The sequence below is a fragment of the Miscanthus floridulus genome, chromosome 5 (assembly GCF_019320115.1).
Source record: "Miscanthus floridulus cultivar M001 chromosome 5, ASM1932011v1, whole genome shotgun sequence".
NCBI classification, from domain to species: domain Eukaryota; kingdom Viridiplantae; phylum Streptophyta; class Magnoliopsida; order Poales; family Poaceae; genus Miscanthus; species Miscanthus floridulus.
In genome coordinates, this window is record NC_089584.1 from 129,772,535 (window position 1) to 129,792,202 (window position 19,668).

Here is a 19,668-nt window from a genome sequence, read left to right on the forward strand (position 1 = left end):
AAAGAAGAAATCCATGCCAGTAATCCACAGCCAAAAAATTCAGCAGCACTGCCACTGCTACAGCAGCAAGCCTCATCCCGTTCGTCAGCCGGCACAGCCATTTGAAAAGGGCAGCCGAGCAGGAAGACAAAACAGCGTCAGCCGACTTATCAACTATGCTATAACGTTTTTCTCTCACAGCAAAACAGCATCAGCCGGCTTTTCAGTCGAGTGCCATGTATTCCGTTCAAAGATATTTACCATGTATTCACTGTTCAGAGATATTTACCGCAACGCACGCAAGATGACACAGACAAAATAGTCTCTCCTTCACGCTCATAACAGCAAACACAGGATTTGGTATATATTTAGTTAAATTTGAGATTAATTGACTCCTCACCCAATGCATTTCTTTTGGTACATAAAGGGAGTACTTCTCTACCACGTGTGCACTGTTGAACGAGGTGGGGGAAAGAAGAGCTACCTTGGCTACCTCATGTCTATGGCATACTGTACTTCTCATCCCCCCTTTCCTTTCCCCAAAACTGTACTTTGCCAAGATAGAAAAGGACATCAATCACATAAATCACGCTTGAAAAATCATATGCATTTAACAGTTCACATCTAACACTACAATTGACATGGTCCTTGAAATTCCTGGAGTCTTTGAATGTGCAAATTTTACAAAGGAAAAGGCACTGCAAATGATCATCTACTGGCTGGCACTAGGGAATGACAAAATATATCGCATCCATGCCACAAGGAAATGAAAGGATGACAGACATCCCAGAGGATTTTTTTTTATGGAATATATTTAAATTTCCGACAGGAGCAAGTCGAGCAGATGACGTGGATATACGTTCTTTCATGTGAGCTTAGTGTCCTTTAATTTGAGATTCGTGTCCTTCGTCACCACTCACCAGGTCGCCAGCATGCCACAATCACCGGTGTCAGTCTCCCTGTGCATTTCCACTACTCCAACAGTCCCTGCAATAAATCAGCAGCTGTTAATGTGCCGTGAAAGCTTATTATCAGAGATTATCAGGGAAATTTTGGTTTCATGAGCGTACCACAGAGATTACAAGAAGAGGCCTCCACTAAGTCAACTGTTCCACGTATCTGTTTGGAAGTCAATGGCGAACCTGCTGACTAAATTCCATACACGGTTCACAACTCCATCTGACATAATGGAAAATGCATTTTTTGCAGCTCTTTGATGTGCTCCCAGAGTGCTGGCATCACCAAGCAGTTCTTTTAGTGTTTGCAGAAGTTTGAATTCTCCTGACACCTGAATGAAAAAAGAACACTCTGTGAAAGAATTTTCAGGCCCAATTCCCTCTGTTAAACATGAATTTTATCATGCCCAACTAATTTCAGTAAGCAGTAGGAAAAGAGGTAAGTCTAGAACCAAAAAAATAAAAAATATCACTCATCATACGACCGACCTGACTGATTACTTTTATGGAGGAGCAACTGAGCTGGTGATCAAATTTACTATGCAATGGTGTGCTAGTCACAGAATGGTGTTTTGTTTAGGTAGCAAAATATCAGAAAAATAATTTTGTGAATTTGTCACCTGCTTGACAGCTAAAGGATTTATTTGCCACATTTCAACCAGCATATGGTAGAAGTGTCCAACGTGGGGTCCTGCATGCCAGAGTTCACTTTACAAACAACAAATATTGTGACTTTTCACAAAGAGATGTCAAACATAAAGTATGCCAATACCTTTGACTCACCAGTCACAACAGCACAACCAGCTGCAGCAGCCTCAGAAATATTATGGCCGGCTAAGCCAGGTAGAAATGAACCGCCAATAACTGCAACTGGGGTGACCCTGTAAAGCATTCTTAATTCCCCTGTTTTTCATGGTATTTATGCCGTTAGCCAATACTCCCTCTATCTCAGAAGGATAAGCATATTTTATACAAGAGAAGGCCAAATTTTACAAACTTTGACCAACAATTATTCAAATTATGTGCAAGTTTAGAACATAAAACTTGCATCAATAGATTTGTATTCAAAGTGCCTTTGCGAATTGCGATGATGCTGATTCTTTAGCAAATGACAACATACTGTGATAAGAGAAATTAAGAGTCAAAATATATTTTGCGTGACTTTTCCTTAATCAAAATATGCTTATTATTTCAGAATGGAGGGAGGAGTTCCAATATGGCATACACAATTTGTGCAGCAATATATCAACTTTCAGAAGGAGATGTTCACAAACCTAAAGTATCAACCATGTATACCCTAGTGGTTGAAGACACCACTTCCCTAGTTGACCTCAGCACAAAATTGATCTTTTGTTTCTTTAGTGCCTACAACAACATACACAAATATATGTGTTCAGATATATTATCCTACCATAATGAATAGCATCTCATACCAGAACAAAGCTGGAATCCTAAATTCAAATGCATGATAATCTCTTCATGCTGAAGAAATTCAAATTCTAAACAGTGAAGTCGGTCACCAGTAACTTACCTTTGTGTGTTCAGGTACACGTTTGGTTCCTTAGGGCTTTTAAAAATCTAGATAAAAAAATCTCATGTGTTTTATTGGATTCTGTGCATGTATGTTAAAATCCCCTAGAATCTAGTATGTTTGGATGAGATTCTAAGATTTTTTATCCTGATTCTTAAAATCTTCTAGGATCCAAATGGAACCTTAATTGTTTTGACTTGAGTACCCGCCAAGATATGATACTATATAATACTGGTAAGAAACAAGTAGTCAAATGACTTAAAAAGGGTAAGAAAGGCAATGTCATCGTACCAAGGAAATATTCTTGCAGTCTTCAGGATGTCTTGGCACAAGAATTAGTAGTAGAGCGGGATACATCTTGACCAACTCATCATGAACGCGGAGGATGACTGAAAAAATAAAGCAAGAAAATCGAGATGGCTTGTGAAAACTGAAAACCATTTCCTTCATGTTGATAACGCAAGAATAATAAGTCAGGAATGTAATTCCTCCATGTCACTCCACATTGAAAAATGTAAAAATGATGAATAAATGAGATATACTTTCACAAAGGCTACTGCATTTTTCCTGATCAGAGTACAAACAGAAATACAAATAATGAAGCAGAATAATGATATGACAGAAGATCATTCATAAGAAACTACATGAATATTGTTCAGGGAAAAAAATAAAACTACATGAATGAAACTATGGCAGAGGTGATTCTCTAAAACAAAGACAATTTTAGTATTAAGTCATTCCAAGTTTGAGGATATAGAAGCATCCATTGACACAGTACTCCTATACATCTTGAACAAATATTCCATTAGTATGACAATTTACGAATATACAGTATTTAACTATCTTAATTGAATGTAAGTCAAACTTTCAATCCTGACCACATTATGTAATGACATCATATATCTGTCACTGAAAGTATTTTTCTTGGTATAAGATTCTAACAGCATTTTCAGCAATAAATTGTTGCGGGAGTGGTAATCAAAGTTGTTCTTGGAGAACTCGAAGGAGTCAACAAAGGTTAGGGATAGCAGGAGTTATCATTATTATGAAAATGTGAAATGCTAACAGTTTTTTTTGTACAGCTTACTGGAAGTGAAGTGAGTAAGTGATATAATACATTTTATTAGTCCAGGAATCAGCAAAAGTTGCAGCTCCTGAGTTCTTACCTTCTTCTTCACCTCTGTGAATAGAAGCAGCCATCCAGAGGGGCCTATCGCTAAACTGCTGTTGTAGATCTTTTATTTCGTTGACCTGATTCTCCCCGGCATTAACATCTCCAACAGCTATGTGAATTACATGAATCCTCTAATAAATCATTTGACTTGTAAACCTGGTTATCTTTCAAGCTCCCAAGACAACCTTTAAAACTAAATCACTCATATGATCACTTAAAATCTATTCTCAGGAAAGACTAGACAAAACTTGAGTATACCATATTTTAAATCGCCAGCAAAATGTATGATCCCTGGTGGTGTATGTAGCAGCTGAAAACGAACAGCCTGAATAGTACTCTGCAACGATAAGGAATGAATGATGGCAGCAGTAATGGATGAACATAAAAATAAAGTCAGCATTACCATGAGTACTTACCAATGGGACAACAAGTGATAGTTTAGAGAGCATCAGAGCAACTAATGGGAACCCTACAGGCATCGACCAGTGGTTGAAAGATTTCAATGATAGGCGAGCATTTAAAAGCGCCACTGCAATCTGCAGATAAGTAGACAATTCATAAAAGTAAGTAACTACAACCTACAGCATGAATGCATGATGCAGAAACTATGAATAGTCCAGATAAAAGTTCTGCTCTTGCAGTATGGAAAACTAAAGAGAAGGATGAACACTAGGAACTAGAAAATGAAGGATGAACACTAGGAACTAGAAAATAAGCATGATCATGAACAGTGATCTCATGCTCCAGAATTATGAGAAAGCCACTTACCCCTTTTGCTGCTGCAGACATAATGAGGTTTGGCCAGAGTTCACTTTCCAGAAGAAGTACCAAACTTGGCTTCCAGTATCCAATAAAACTGTCTATTGCATTAGGACAGTCAAGAGGAGCAAACTACACGCATAGAAAACTGAGGTTGGAAGGGAGAAATAAACATAGCATGCAAAAATTGCGCATGAATCTGCTTCCAATGTAGATTTCCGAAATCCTTAAGGCAGCTAGTCCCAGCATCTGAACAATCTTCTACACTTTCCCTCCCAATTTTCACTCGAAGTTTACTATTACAACCTAATAGCTGCAGTTAGGTAAATACCCTGCAACATTTTTAGGGCAATAATCCTGTGAAATTTAAGTGATAGTACAACTGTACTGTATCAATGTATGGTTATCTCATTATAGACAGCAGTACTCGGGCATGGAGAAGCATCAACAGATGACCAAAACCAAACCAATTCGAATTATCAAATGATAGTACTTGCCAAGAAAACACACTGTTCATCCTCACTAAACTAAATCCAGCACAGCCACAAGGGTCTGAAGCTACGCGAGCAATCTGCAAACGCACCTGATATATGACACCATCAGGGAGTAGATCCTTGATAACTTCGCTGCATACAATCCGAATAGCGGTATTTAGGGGACGACAACGCAATATGAATTTTGAAAATGGCACTCGCCGTTGAGAACGGTAGCTTACAACGAGGAGAGAGTGGTGGTGGTGAGTAGCACGGGGAGGCCGGGATGGAGGCGGACGCAGTGGCGGACAACGGGGAGCGCGGCCATTCCCTCCCCGAGGGATACGGCATGAAACCACACGAGCGGAGAGCCCGGCCGAGGCCGCGCCGCAGACGGCCGGCCTAGCCGCTCCGGCCACCGCATCGGGTGCTCCAGCCCTTGCAGTCGCCGCCACAATAGCACCGCCGGCGCCGCCGCGCGGCTCGCTGCCCTGTACAGCTCGTATAACGCCCATCCCCCGCGCGACGCTGGTGACGCCGCGCGGGCCGGCCGCATCGAGAGTTCGAGACTGATGACTGATGGAACGAAGCGTTGTTTTGGCGGCGGAGATGACGGAGGCCACTTCCGAGCAGACGACCGAAGAGGAGAAGGCGAAAACAAAGCAATGCGCGTACTCAAGGACGGGAGACTACAGTAGTAAATACACTTTTTTTTTATCATTACAGTAGTAAATACTGGTAGTATGTTATCCGTATCAATAACTATTGGGCCCGAGCGCGAACGGCGAGTGGATGTAAAAGTGGGTGCTTAAAAGCAACCTCCTGTTAATCGGTAACTCCAAAAGTCCAAAAAACCAACACGACCAAGAGGAACATCTCCTCCCAACCACCAGCGACAACGTGCGTTCGCTTCGTTTGGACTTATTTGACTGATAAGTTATGGTTAAAAGTACTGTTAGCTGATTTGGTGTGAGAGAAAAATATTATTTATTAGCTGATAAATCATGACTTATAAGTTAAATACGACCAAACAAACAAGCTGATGTGTGACAAGTGATATGACTATACGAGAGACACCTATTCTCGATGTCTTCTATGGGTGGGTGATTTGAGCCTCGAATCATAATTCTCAGTGTTGACAGAGCCAAATGGGCTCATCCTAGAACTAACTTTAATTCCATCTAATTGAGTTGAAGGGACGATCGGTCCGTTTGCTGGTTGGTTTCTGTACTGATAAGCTCGGCTGATACTGGTTTGTTGTGAGAGAAAAATATTGTTGATTGGCTGAAAAGCCCGGGCTAAAACCAATAAGCAAACAGGCTGGATATAAACAGATTGATGTTGTTCTCGTCACTTGTACTCCATCCGTCCCAAAACATACCATGATATGATACGTGTCGATACAGAAAGTGACCAACACGTAAATATTTGTAGTTTTAATATACGTTGTGATCGGATGTGGCCTAACACTTAATGATACATGATTTATACCGGTTCAGGCAACATGCCCTACGTCCAGTTTGAATCGGTCGATGACTTTATTTCTAAGCCTAGGTGCTCGAAGTTTGTTGTGGGGTTATAAACGGAAGGGAGAAAGATGAGGGTATAAGAGATTCGGTCGGACTCTAGTCTGAAAGGCCAAGAGTGACGGGAGCTCCGCTATGTGCTAAGTGTTTGAGCGTGTGCTCGAGGTTTGAACCTAACGGTTCTACTGTTGTGTGCGAGTGAACTCTGGGATCCCCTTATTGGGAGAGCGTATCCCCTTCTACAAATGGAGGGGATGGCCTTACAAACGAGAGCGAGAGTACGTATGCTACTAAGTCGTGTTGCCCACGCCGTCGGATACAAGAGGATTATAGACGTCCATAACATTATTAATGTCATATACATGTGGGAGGTTGCGTCGTCTTCTTCTGGTATGGCAGACGTCAGTGTCTGCTATACTGTTGATGTCTAGAGGCATGCAAGAGGTTTTACCATGCTCATCTGGTATGGGAGTTTACGGACGCCCACAACACTGTAGGGCAAATGTCGACGCCCACAACACTGTTTGGGTTCTGACATACCTAGAAGGTTGTAGGACACTCTTCTGACATGTCCTGTCGGTACTGTCCTACAGGTGTATAGAGGTACGATCCTCGATATTGTGGTTGACTTGAGTGCCCTACCTTACTCGCTCCGTCCGTTTCCTGGTCCTCACCGAGCGAGCGTCCTCGGTCGGTTGGTTCCAGTCGGTTCTGATTGCGCCAGTCAGAGAAGAGCTATAAGCAGGGGTTCGATGCATCCCTGGTTGGAGACGCGGGTCGAAGTTAAAAAGCGGTGTTTGGCTAGGCCTTCCGGTTGGAGAGGCGGGCCAGAGTCAAAAGCGAGCGTTGTTCCTCCTTGGCCAGGCCTTTCGGTCGAAGAGGCGGGCCGGAGTCGCTTCCGGTTGAAGAGACGGGCCAGAGCCGAAAGCGAGCGTTGTTCCTCCTTGGCCATGCCTTCCGGTCGGAGAAGCGGGCCGGAGTTGGAAGTGAGCGCTATTCCTCCTTGGCCAGGCCTTCCGGTCGGAGAAGTGGGCTAGAGTCAGAAGCGAGCGTTATTCTTCCTTAGTGAGGCCTTCTGGTCGGAGATAGGATCGCCCTTCTGACCTGCTGTTTAGGTGTTTGGGCTGGCCTAGGAGTTTGTGCGTCGTTCGCACATCGTCTGCTAGGTCGAGTCTTTGTTTGGAAGCCGATCCATGAAGGACCCTAGGTTTATGAACCCGATAGGAGCCCCCGAGCCCCCAGACGATTTGGGTAGAATCATCTAGGGGATTTTTTTTTCTTGACGGCGGGTGCGCGCGAGCACATCCACTGGTGTAGCCCTTGAGCCTATAACACCTGGTGTTACGATCTCGTTTAGCACCGTGATTTAGGCCTAAGTAAAACTTTTGAAATGATTTTCTCGGATTTAAAAATTTTAAAAACTAGCTTTTCACGTCAACGATAAAAATCGGAAATTATATTTAAAGCGTTGTTGTGGCGATTTGTTTTGCGCGAAATAATTACATAATGCTTTAATATTTTGTTCCATGGCTAGGTACGAGTATGAGCTATCGCGTCCGATATTTTTATGCGAGCGGCAGTCGTACCGAGTATTCTGGCAGCAGCGGGTTCTTTTTCTTTTTCCCGCTCTACCTCGCACGCCTGCTTTTCAATGCCTCTATTCGTCTACCTCTTCCTTATCTCTATGCTGCTGAAAGTTGACCGAACACTCTTGTTATCCTCTGTTTCTATTTTGGTGGCTTGCCTTGCTTGTATCTGTCCGCTCCATTGCATCATTCCATAGCAATCATTATCTCTGTCTGCCTCGGCGTTCGGCCAAGCGAAGTCGTCTCGTTCCTGCCTCTGCTGCTCGGGTCTTATCCTTGCTTACCTCATCTCTGCGTCCCCCGGTCTTGTTCATGCCTAATCCTGCCGGCCATGCTTAGGCCAAATCAGTCCTCGCCATGTCTGGTCCGCGGTCGCCATAGCCCCCAGCGCTAGCCCCTATTTTCCCCCTCCTTGCGAGCGCTCCTCCTCCTCCCTCTCTCTCACGTGTGTTGCTCTTGCCTCCGTCTTCTCCCTCTCTTTGCCGAGCATCTGTGGAGGCAACGCTCTTGGTCGCTGGCCGTCGCGTGTGCACCCGCGCACGTGAGTCCCCATGGCCCGTGTTGGATCCTGCCACAACTCCACCAGCGCCCTCCTCGTTTCTCCTCCCGCGTTGCGGCCGTGCACCACACCGTTACCGCGCCTCCCTTCGCCGTCGTGGGTGTGCACGAGCACGCGTGCCCCCACGACCTCGCCGGACCTCCGTCTCCTCGACGCCCGCGCTCCCTCCTCTGGGTTGCGCCGTCCACCCGCACCACCGGCGCCTCCCCTTTTCCCCCACGCGCGCAGGCGCAACCGAGCCGCCATGGCTGCGCCTCCCACCACTGTCGTGACCACACCACCTCCTCGTCTCTACTCCAGCACCGTAGCCGCCAGGTCCTGCCTCCTGGTGCACGTTGCCTGGCCACGGTGGCCTTGGTCGAGCCTAGGCCGCTGAAAGCTCTCGTCGCTCCTTCCGTGCTCGTGCGCCCGGGCCGAGCTCGGTCGGTTTCGCCGCTCTCCTTCTCCTTCCCAGTCCTCGGATGCCGCCAGCCGCTCCATCGCCGTTGCCCTCCTGAAAGGTCCTAATGGCTAGAGGAGGGTGAATAGCCTAATAAAATTTCTACAACAACACTTAACAAAGGTTAGACAATTATGAGGCGAAGCAAGTGTTATGCTAGTCTACTCAAAATACAAGCCACCTACCATAATTCTAGTTTAGATAGTGTCGATTCACACAAAAGCTATGAAACTACCCTATGTTAGTGTGCTCTCAAAGGCTAACTAAAGAGCCACACCAACCAACCAACCAAGCTCTCACAACTAGCTACACTAAAGAGCCTGTCAACTAGTTTGCGGTAAAGTAGAGAGAGTGATCAAGAAAGTTATACCACCATGTAGATGAAGGTACCAATCAATCAGAAAGATGAATAACAATGAAGACCAATCACCTCAGAATCAATGATGAACACAATGATTTTTTATCGAGGTTCACTTGCTTGCCGGCAAGCTAGTCCTCGTTATGGCGATTCACTCACTTGGAGGTTCATGCGCTAATTGGCATCACACGCTAAACTCTCAATAGGGTGCCACACAACCAACACAAGATGAGGATCACACAAGCCATGAGCAATCCACTAGAGTACCTTTTGGCGCTCAGCCGGGGAAAGGTCAAGAACCCCTCACAATCACTATGATCGAAGCCAGAGACAATCACCACCCTCCCCTCAACGATCCTCGCTGCTCCAAGCTATCTAGGTGGCGGCAACCACCAAGAGTAACAAGCGAAATCCACAGCAAAACACGAACACTAAGTGCCTCTAGATGCAAACACTTAAGCAATGCACTTGGATCACTCCCAATCTCACTATGATGATGAATCAATGATGGAGATAAGTGGGAGGACTTTGGCTAAGCTCACAAGGTTGCCATGTCAATGAAAATGGCCAAAGATATGAGCCATAGCCGGCCATGGGGCTTAAATAGAAGCCTCCATGAAATAGAGCTGTTGTACCCCTTCACTGGGCACACTGCGCTCTGACCGGACCCTAGACTCAGTGTCCGGTCCACAAATTTATGCCATGTGTCACTCTGAGTTAAAATTGAATCGTCAGATCACAACGGCTAAGTGTTGATCGGACACTCCGACAACACTGACCGGACGCTGGAGCCACAGCGTCCGGTCGAGTACAGTAAGAGTCCAAAACCATTTTTCCTCGACTGGACATAGCCTAGCGTCCGGTGGAGTACCCTAGCCACTGTATCGCCAGGTCAGCGTGACTGGACGTAGGCAGTCAGCGTCCGGTGCATTCAGATCCAGCGTCCGGTCACTTGATCGACGCTGGCATCTCCTCTGTCTTCTTCACCCTTGCTCAAATGTGCTAACCACCAAGTGTATCACCTTGTGCACATGTGTTAGCATATTTTCACAAATGTTTTCAAGGGTGTTAGCACTCCACTAGATCCTAAATGCATATGCAATGCGTTAGAGCATCTAGTGATACTTTGATAACTGCATTCCAATACAAGTTTCACCCCTCTTAATAGTATGGCTATCAAACCTAAATATGATCACACTCTTTATGTGTCTTGATCACCAAAAAAATAGCTCCTACAAGTTATACCTTTGCCTTGAGCTTTTTATTTTTCTATTTCTTCTTTTCAAGTTTAAGCCCTTGATCATCGCCATGCCATCACCATTGTCATGTTATGATCTTCATTAGCTTCTCCACTTGACAGGTGCTACCTATCTCATGATCACTTAATAAACTAGGTTAGCACTTAGGGTTTCATCAATTCACCAAAACCAAACTAGAGCTTTCAATCTCCCTCTTTTTGGTAATTGATGACAACCCTTATACAAAGATATGAATTGAAATTCAATTGAATCCATGTTGCTTGCCCAAGCATATTTACCATATGTAAAAGGATATGGACAAGTTTCATGAACCCCAAATGGTAGCAATTGCTCCCCCTACATATGTGCTAAGAGTTTGGATTATAGCTTGCACATATGCATAGATAGGAAATATAGGAGACAATGTCTACCAAATGATGCTAAGGTATAAAAGATAGACCTTTGAAGCATGATACCAATTGGAGTGCACTAATATACCATCCTTAGCACCATGGTTAAATCTATATCACTTGGAAACATACTTTGAAAAGATACCACTTGTAAAAACTTGCTTGAAAATGAAAGTTATCTAGTGATTTCATTTCATCATTCAATCTTACAACTAACATTCATCACACAAGCATGGATGTTTAAATTTAATACTTGTGCCATGCAAGCAAACATATGAAATGCACATTTAAATGCACCATACAAGTTCATGAGCTTGCTCCCCCTACTTGTGTGCTCAAAATTTTAGTTGATCCCTTTCCTTTGTCATATATCTCCCCCTATGTCATATATCAAGATATCATATGTTTCTTTCCCTTTATGATATTTCTTCCTCTTTTTCACTATCTTTGCTACTATCTTTGTTTCTCTCTCCCTTTGTCATCAATGACTACAAAGGTTCTAAATATAGATAGTATTACTTGTAGGGTCGAGATTATCAATGTCAATTAATGGGGTGAGGATTATTTTCCTAAAATTGGTCTAGTCTAGATCATTTACCAAATATATTTAACTCGGTTTGATCCAAGGACAAGCTTCTTCACACCTCCAAATAAGGGTTATCTTGTACCATGTTGAGTTAAACACTTAGAGCTCATTTTCTAGATCAAACACTAGGTTTATAAGCCCATAAACATGTCATATGCTATCACTAGATCAAATCAAGCATAGAAGCAATAGTGATACCATATAAACATCAAATTCATTTGATTTTCATGAATTAGCCTAATAAAATAGAACCATTTGAAATGTCCTAATACGATTAAAAATATGACTAGATGCACTAAACATGTCCTTAGCAAGGATGTATGCCATGCCAATCAATTTTTACCTTGGATTGCTCAAAGGAGAGGCATGTCATATGAGTGAGGGTGCATCAACACATATTTGAGAAATCCAATATATTCAACTCATTCCTTAGCTTGCAAAACCTTTTCTCATCCAATGGCTTGGTGAATATGTCGGCAAGTTAATCTTCGGTGCCTACACTCTCAATGCAAATGTCTCCTTTTTTGTTGGTGATCTCTTATGAAATGGTGGCGGACATCAATGTGCTTTGTTCTTGCATGTAGAACCGAATTGTTGGTTAACTTGATTGCACTCTCATTGTCACATAGCAATGGCACTTTCTTGAACTTGATTCTAAAGTCACTCAAAGTGGCCTTCATCCAAAGTATTTGTGCATAATAACTACCAGCGGATATGTATTCGGCTTCGGAGGTTGATAGTGCAACACTATTTTGCTTCTTTGAAGACCATGAAACAAGTGATCTTCCCAACAATTGACATGTGCCCGAGGTACTCTTCCTTTCAACTTTGCATCCCGCATAATCCGAGTCAAAGTAACCAACTAGCTCAAACTTTGCTCCTTTGGGATACCATAAACCAACATTTAGTGTATGCTTCAAGTACCTCAATATCCTCTTTGTAGCCTTCAAATGACTTTCTCTTGGTGAGGCTTGAAATCTTGCACACATGCATACACTAAACATGACATCCGGTCATGATTCGGTCACATAGAGTAGGCTTCCAATCATAGATCGATACAACTTTTGATCCACCATGTTTCCACTTGCATCACTATCCAAGTTGTCATTGGTTCCCATTGGTGTGCTAATGACTTTGCTATCAATCATGCCAAACTTTTTGATCATGTCCTTGATGTACTTGCCTTGACTCACAAAAGTACTATTCTTTAATTGCTTGATTTGAAGACCAAGGAAGTAACTTAATTCTCCAATCATGGACATTTCAAACTCATTAGCCATCATCTTTCCAAACTTATCATAAAATTCTTGATTTATTGATTCAAATATGATGTCATCTACATAGATTTACAAAATAAATAGATCTTTTCCAATCTTCTTGATGAATAAAGTGGTGTCAACCTTGCCCATTGTGAACCCTTTAGAGAGGAGAAAGTCCCTCAATCTCTCATACCATACTCTAGGTGCTTGCTTCAAGCCATACAAAGCCTTCTTCAACTTGTACACATGGTTGGGCTTCTTGTCATCTTCAAAACCGGGAGGTTGCTCAACATATACTTCTTCATTGATATAACCATTGAGAAATGCACTCTTGACATCCATTTGATAGAGCTTGATGTTGTGAGCACAAGCATAGGCTAGCAAAATTCTTATTGCTTCCAATCTAGCAACCGGGGCATATATTTCTCCAAAATCAAGACCTTCAACTTGTGTATAGCCTTGTGCTACCAATCTTGCTTTGTTCCTTACTACTATCACATCTTGATCTTGCTTGTTTCTAAAGATCCATTTGGTTTCAATCACATTATGTCCCTTTGGTCTTTCTATCAACTCCCATACTTGATTTCTTGTGAAGTTGTTTAGCTCTTCATACATAGCATTGACCCAATCAACATCCTTTAAAGCTTCATCTATCTTTTTTGGTTCAATGGATGACACAAATGAGAAGTGTTCACAAAATGAAGGCAATCTTGATCTTGTTTGAACACCTCTAGAAATATCACCAATAATAGTGTCCAATGGATGATCTCTTGCAATATTTGTTGGTTGAAGCATTGGAACTTGATTGCTTGCACTTACTTGATCATTGGATTGAGATGATGTACTAGCCACTTGATCTTATTCATTGTTATGAGAGCCACTTGCACTAACTTGAATTGTATCATCTTGCACATTTGAGTTAGAGAGCACTTGCACTTGATCATCTTCATCATCATTCACTTGCCTAGGCCTCAATTCACCAATATCCATGTTCTTCATGGCATTTAAAAGTTGAATGCCTCTAACATCTTCCAAGTTCTCATTCTCTACTTGTGAACCCTTGGTTTCATCAAATTCAACATCATGAACTTCCTCAAGAGTACCACTATCTAAATTCCAAACTCTATATGCTTTGTTTGTAGTGGAATAGCCAAGTAGGAATCCTTCGTCACATTTCTTGTCAAACTTGCCCAATCTAGTGCCTTTCTTCAAGATATAGCATTTACAACCAAAGATCCAAAAATATGCAATGTTGAGCTTTCTACCATTCAAGAGCTCATATGGTGTCTTCTCTTTCAATCAGTGACAATAGAGGCGGTTGCTACAATAGCAAGTCGTGTTAATAGCTTTGGCCCAAAAAGATTAACTCACATTGTACTCACTAAGCATAGACCTTGCCATATCATTGAGTGTTCTATTCTTCCTCTCAACAAGGTCATTTGATTGAGGAGTGTACTTGGCCGAGAATTGATGTCTAATTCTAAATTCATCACACAACTCATCAATTCTAGTGTTCTTGAACTCACTACCATTGTCATTTCTAACTTTCTTGATGGTTATTTCAAATTCGTTGTGAATGCCTTTGACAAAAGATTTGAATGTTGCAAACACATCGCTTTTGTCCACTAGAAAGAATACCCATGCGTATCTAGTGTAGTCATCTACTATCACAAAGCCATATTTGTTTCCACCGATACTAGTATATTGTGTTGGTTCAAATAAATCCATGTGCAATAACTCAAATACTTTACTAGTGCTCATCATGCTTTTCTTAGGATGGGTGTTTTCAACTTGTTTTTCGGCTTGACAAGAGCTACAAAGCTTATCCTTTTCAAACACAACATCTTTCAAGCCTTTAACTAAGTCATGCTTAACCAATCTATTCAATTGTTTCATTCCAATATGACCAAGCCTTCTATGCCATAACCAACCCATGCAAGACTTAGTGAACAAGCATGTAGATAATCTAGCTTCACTAGCATTGAAATCAATCAAGTATAGATTCTCATATCTAAAGCCTTTGAAGATCAAATTAGAGCCATCTACACTTATGATTTCTACATCATCTACTCCAAATATGCATTTGAATCCAAGATCACACAATTGTGCCATGGATAGCAAATTGAAATTCAACCTCTCTACTAGCAATACATTGGATATGCTCATGTCATTGGATATTGCAATCTTACCAATTCCTTTGACCTTGCCTTTGCCATTGTCACCAAATGTGATACTATCATAACCATCATTGCCATTAATGTTGATTGAGTTGAACATTCTTGCATCACCGGTCATGTGTTGAGTGCACCCACTATCAAGAACCTAATGCCTTCTTCCGGCTTTGTAATTGACCTACAAGAAAAGATCAATTTCTTTTAGGTGTCCAAACTTGCTTGGGTTCTCGAAGGTTAGTCACTAGGCTCTTTGGTACCCAAATGGCTTTCTTCTTTGAGCCCATCCATGATTTACCAATGAACTTAGCCTTTACACCATTTGTACCCTTAGTAAGCATATAGCATGAATCAAACTTAATGAAGGATACATTAGCATTTTTGCTCTTGTTTTTGCATTCTTGCTCTTTATGACCGACTTGCTTGCAACTAGTGTAAAACCGACCATTGTTCTTCACAAAACTAGTCTTGTGAGGAGCAAAGGTCACCTTGCCTTTCTTGAGGGTATAGCATAATCCCTCTTTATAGAGAGAAGCTCTTTGGCTATCCAAGCACATAAGCAAGCGGTCCTCACCACCATAAGCCTTAGCTAAGGTGTGAGTGAGCTTAGTGACCTCCTTCTTGAGGTTCTCATTCTCAACCACTAGTAAGGCATCACAAGTGAGACCATCACTATTAGATGAGGTAGAAGTGGAAGTGCTATAAGAAGGGTTAGTAGTAGCAACAATGATAGGCATAGATAGTGATGTTTCAATTAAATCACAAGTTACACCTACATCATAAGTTTCAACATGCTTCTTTTTATCTTGTTCATTAAGCAAAATGGAATGAGCTTTTTAAGCTTTTTGTGAGCATTGCCAAGCTTTTCATGGGCTACCTCTAGCTTCTCATGAGTTGCTTTGAGCTCATTAAGGGCTTGCTCAAGGGCTTTTACCTCCTTATTCAAGCTCTTGCATTCCTTTCTCTTAATGTCAAAGTGTTCTTTAACATCTTCTAGCATGTCAAATAATTAGTCCTTAGTAGGTTCATCCTCATCACTATCACTATCATTTTCATTTTCATGTTCATTATCATCAACATGTTCTTCATCACTTTCATCATCACAAGATTGTACCTTAGTGGCCTTAGCCATGAAGCATGATGAAGATTCGAAGAGAGAAGGCTTCTCATTGATAGCAATGCTTGCAAGAACCTTCTTCTTGGTGGTCTTGTGATCATCACTATCATCATCATCATCACTTGAGGAAGCATCACTATCCCAAGTGACTACATATGAACCATCCTTCTTCTTCTTGAATGCCATCTTGTCCTTCTTCTCTTTCTTTTCCTTCTTGTCCTTCTTCTTGTTGTCATCATCATTGTCGCTATTGTATGGGTATTGAGCAATAAGATGATCTTTGCTTCCACATTTGAAGCACCTTCTTGACTCTTCTTTTTTCTTGAATGAAGATTTCTTTCTTCTTTCATAGTAGCCTTTCTTCACCATGAACTTGCCAATTCTTTTGACAAAAAGAGCCATCTTCTCATCATCATTATCATCCTAAGATTCATCTTCTTCACTTGATGTCTCTTGCTTAGCTTTGCCCTTTGATGATGTGGCTTTGAATGCCATGCTCTTCTTTTTCTCATCTTTCTTCTCTCTCTTTTCTTCCTTCTCATCATCATCTCTATAAGCATCATCGGTTATGATATCTCCTAAGATTTGATTTGGTGTCATTGTATCCAAACCAGACCTCACTAGAATAGTGACCAATATACCAAATCTTGAGGGTAAGCATCTCAAGAACTTATTTGAGAACTCCTTGTCCTCTATCTTCTCACCAAGTGCCTTGAGATCATTTACAATCACTTCCATCTGATGAAACATGTCCGGCACACTTTCATCTTCCTTCATCTTAAAACTAGCAAATTTATCCTTGAGAATGTATGCCTTTGCACCCTTGATTGCCTTGGTGCCCTCAAATGATTCTTCTAATTTCTTCCATGCCTCATGAGCTCTCTGAATGTTCTTGATTTGCTCAAATGTTCTCTCATCCAAAGCATCATGGATGACACTAAGAGCAATGTCATTGTTTTGGAGTAGCAATTCTTCAGCGGCGGTGAGAGTCTCTTCATCTTCAATCTCAATTTTTGTTTCTACCACCTTCTAAATCTTCCTATTGATTGACTTGATATATGTTGTCATCTTAGCCTTCTAATAGGGATAATTTGTGCCATCAATTTAGGGTGGCTTCTTGGTGTTGTTGATTTGAGCCATTTTTACACCGAAGGTTGTTAAGCCTCAAATCACGGTGACCTCAGCTCTGATACCACTTGAAAGGTCCTAATGGCTAGAGGGGGAGTGAATAGCCTAATAAAATTTCTACAACAACACTTAACAAAGGTTAGACAATTATGAGGTGAAGCAAGTGTTGTGCTAGCCTACTCAAAATGCAAGCCACCTACCACAATTCTAGTTTAGATAGTGTCGATTCACACAAAAGCTATGAAACTACCCTATGTTAGTGTGCTCTCAAAGGATAACTAAAGAGCCACACCAACCAAGCAAGCAAGCTCTCACAACTAGCTACACTAAAGAGCTTGTCAACTAGTTTGCGGTAAAGTAGAGAGAGTGATCAAGAAAGTTATACCACCATGTAGATGAAGGTACTAATCAATCACAAAGATGAATAACAATGAAGACCAATCACCTCGGAATCAATGATGAACACAATGATTTTTTACCGAGGTTCACTTGCTTGCCGGTAAGCTAGTCCTCATTATGGCGATTCACTCACTTGGAGGTTCACGCGCTAATTAGCATCACACGCCAAACCCTTAATAGGGTGCCACACAACCAACACAAGATGAGGATCACACAAGCCATGAGCAATCCACTAGAGTACATTTTGGCGCTCAGCCGGGGAAAGGTCAAGAACCCCTCACAATCACCACGATCGGAGCCGAAGACAATCACCACCCTCCGCTCAACGATCCTCGCTACTCCAAGCCGTCTAGGTGGCAGCCACCACCAAGAGTAACAAGCGAAATCCACAGCGAAACACGAACACCAAGTGCCTCTAGATGCAAACACTCAAGCAATGCACTTGGATCACTCCCAATCTCACTATGATGATGAATCAATGATGGAGATGAGTGGAAGGACTTTGGCTAAGCTCACAAGGTTGCTATGTCAATGAAAATGGCCAAAGATATGAGCCATAGCTGGCCATGGGGCTTAAATAGAAGCATCCACGAAATAGAGCCGTTGTACCCCTTCATTAGGCACACTACGCTCTGATTGGATGCTCCGGTCATACTGACCGGACCCTGGACTCAGCGTCCAGTCCATAGATTTATGCCACGTGTCACTCTGAGTTAAAATTGAATCGTCAGATCACAACGGCTAAGTGTCGACCGGACGCTAGAGCCACAACGTTCGGTCGAGTACAGTAAGAGTCCAAAACCGTTTTTCCTCGACCGGACGCGTCCGGTCCACCTCGACCGGACACAGCCCAGCATTCGGTGGAGTACCCTAGCCACTGTACCGCTAGGTCAGCGTGACCAGACGCAGGCAGTTAGCGTCCGGTGCATTCAGATCCAGCGTCCGGTCACTTGATCGACGCTGGCATCTCCTCTATCTTCTTCACCCTTGCTCAAATGTGCCAACCACCAAGTGTATCACCTTGTGCACATGTGTTAGCATATTTTCATAAATGTTTTCAAGGGTGTTAGCACTCCACTAGATCCTAAATGCATATGTAATGAGTTAGAGCATCTAGTGGTACTTTGATAACCGCATTCCGATATAAGTTTCACCCCTCTTAATAGTACGGCTATCAAACCTAAATGTGATCACACTCTCTAAGTGTCTTGATCACCAAAACAAAATAGCTCCTACAAGTTATACCTTTGCCTTGAGCTTTTTGTTTTTCTCTTTCTTCTTTTCAAGTTTAAGCCCTTGATCATCGCCATGCCATCATCATTGTCATGTTATGATCTTCATTAGCTTCTCCACTTGAAGTGTGATACCTATCTCATGATCACTTGATAAACTAGGTTAGCACTTAGGGTTTCATCAATTCACCAAAACCAAACTAGAGCTTTCACCTCCACTCCATAGCTTTCGATGTAGCCCTATTTCCTCGCGTCGAGCCCTGCTACGCCCCGGCATCACAGCCACCGTGACCTGTGCTCCACCGTGCCGAGGCCACCCATGCCTGGGCGCTGTGCCGCGTGCAGCACCGCCTTGGCTCACCATAGCCTGAGGGCTAGCCACAGTGCCCTAGTGCGCCACCGCCAATTTCCCCCTCGTGGGCGCATGCGCACCCCATGGCTCCGCATTGGAGCTGCAGCTGCACCACATCCCTGTCGCCTCACGCCGAGTTCTCGAGCTCCAGGATGTTCCACATTGACCTCGCAAGGAATGCGCTCGCTGGGGGCTACCGCCGCTGCTGGCCACATTGCGGTACTTCTCCACCGCGTCTCCTTCCGCGCTCACGCGCCCGAGCCACCTCGCCAGCCATAACTACCATGCCCTGGAGCGCTGTCGTGCTCCTCTCGCTCGTCGAACCACGCATGGCTCCGCCACGCCTTGCCAGTCCATCCACGCCAAGCTTGGCCACCACCTCGCCGTCGGCGAGCCCTCTTGTGGTCGGTGGAATGCTACCTCGGCTGGTGCTCTG

General features: G+C 42.9%; 1 protein-coding gene across 4 annotated transcripts; it reads right to left on the reverse strand.

The window, feature by feature from the left end:
- Positions 1-583: 583 nt before the first annotated feature.
- On the reverse strand, positions 584-5,525 carry LOC136450763 (probable 3-deoxy-D-manno-octulosonic acid transferase, mitochondrial). 4 transcript variants are annotated; one of them, XM_066451357.1, is made up of 12 exons: positions 5,115-5,369; positions 4,983-5,025; positions 4,409-4,496; positions 4,057-4,176; positions 3,899-3,977; positions 3,633-3,749; positions 2,758-2,855; positions 2,210-2,300; positions 1,719-1,838; positions 1,556-1,626; positions 1,050-1,267; positions 584-966 (listed from the first exon to the last, which is right to left on the reverse strand). In XM_066451357.1, the coding sequence occupies exons 1-11, from the start codon at positions 5,221-5,223 to the stop codon at positions 1,082-1,084; spliced, it is 1,122 nt and encodes a 373-aa protein (XP_066307454.1). In that variant the 5' UTR covers positions 5,224-5,369; the 3' UTR covers positions 584-966; positions 1,050-1,081. The 4 variants fall into 4 exon arrangements, with proteins under 4 accessions (XP_066307454.1, XP_066307452.1, XP_066307451.1 ...); XM_066451354.1 differs by having other exon boundaries at positions 828-966; positions 4,409-4,531; positions 5,115-5,525; XM_066451355.1 differs by lacking the exon at positions 3,633-3,749 and having other exon boundaries at positions 585-966; positions 4,409-4,531; positions 5,115-5,525.
- Between the last annotated feature and the right edge of the window lie 14,143 nt (positions 5,526-19,668).

Excerpts from the sequence above, each read along its gene's own strand:
- LOC136450763 (XM_066451354.1), bottom strand. The coding sequence starts at position 5,428 with ATGCGGCCGGCCCGCGCGGCGTCACCAGCGTCGCGCGGGGGATGGGCG. Across the intron at positions 4,177-4,408 it reads TGTCTGCAGCAGCAAAAGGG|ATTGCAGTGGCGCTTTTAAA; the intron begins GTAAGTGGCTTT and ends ACTTATCTGCAG. Across the intron at positions 2,856-3,632 it reads TCACAGAGGTGAAGAAGAAG|TCATCCTCCGCGTTCATGAT; the intron begins GTAAGAACTCAG and ends TTATTTTTTCAG.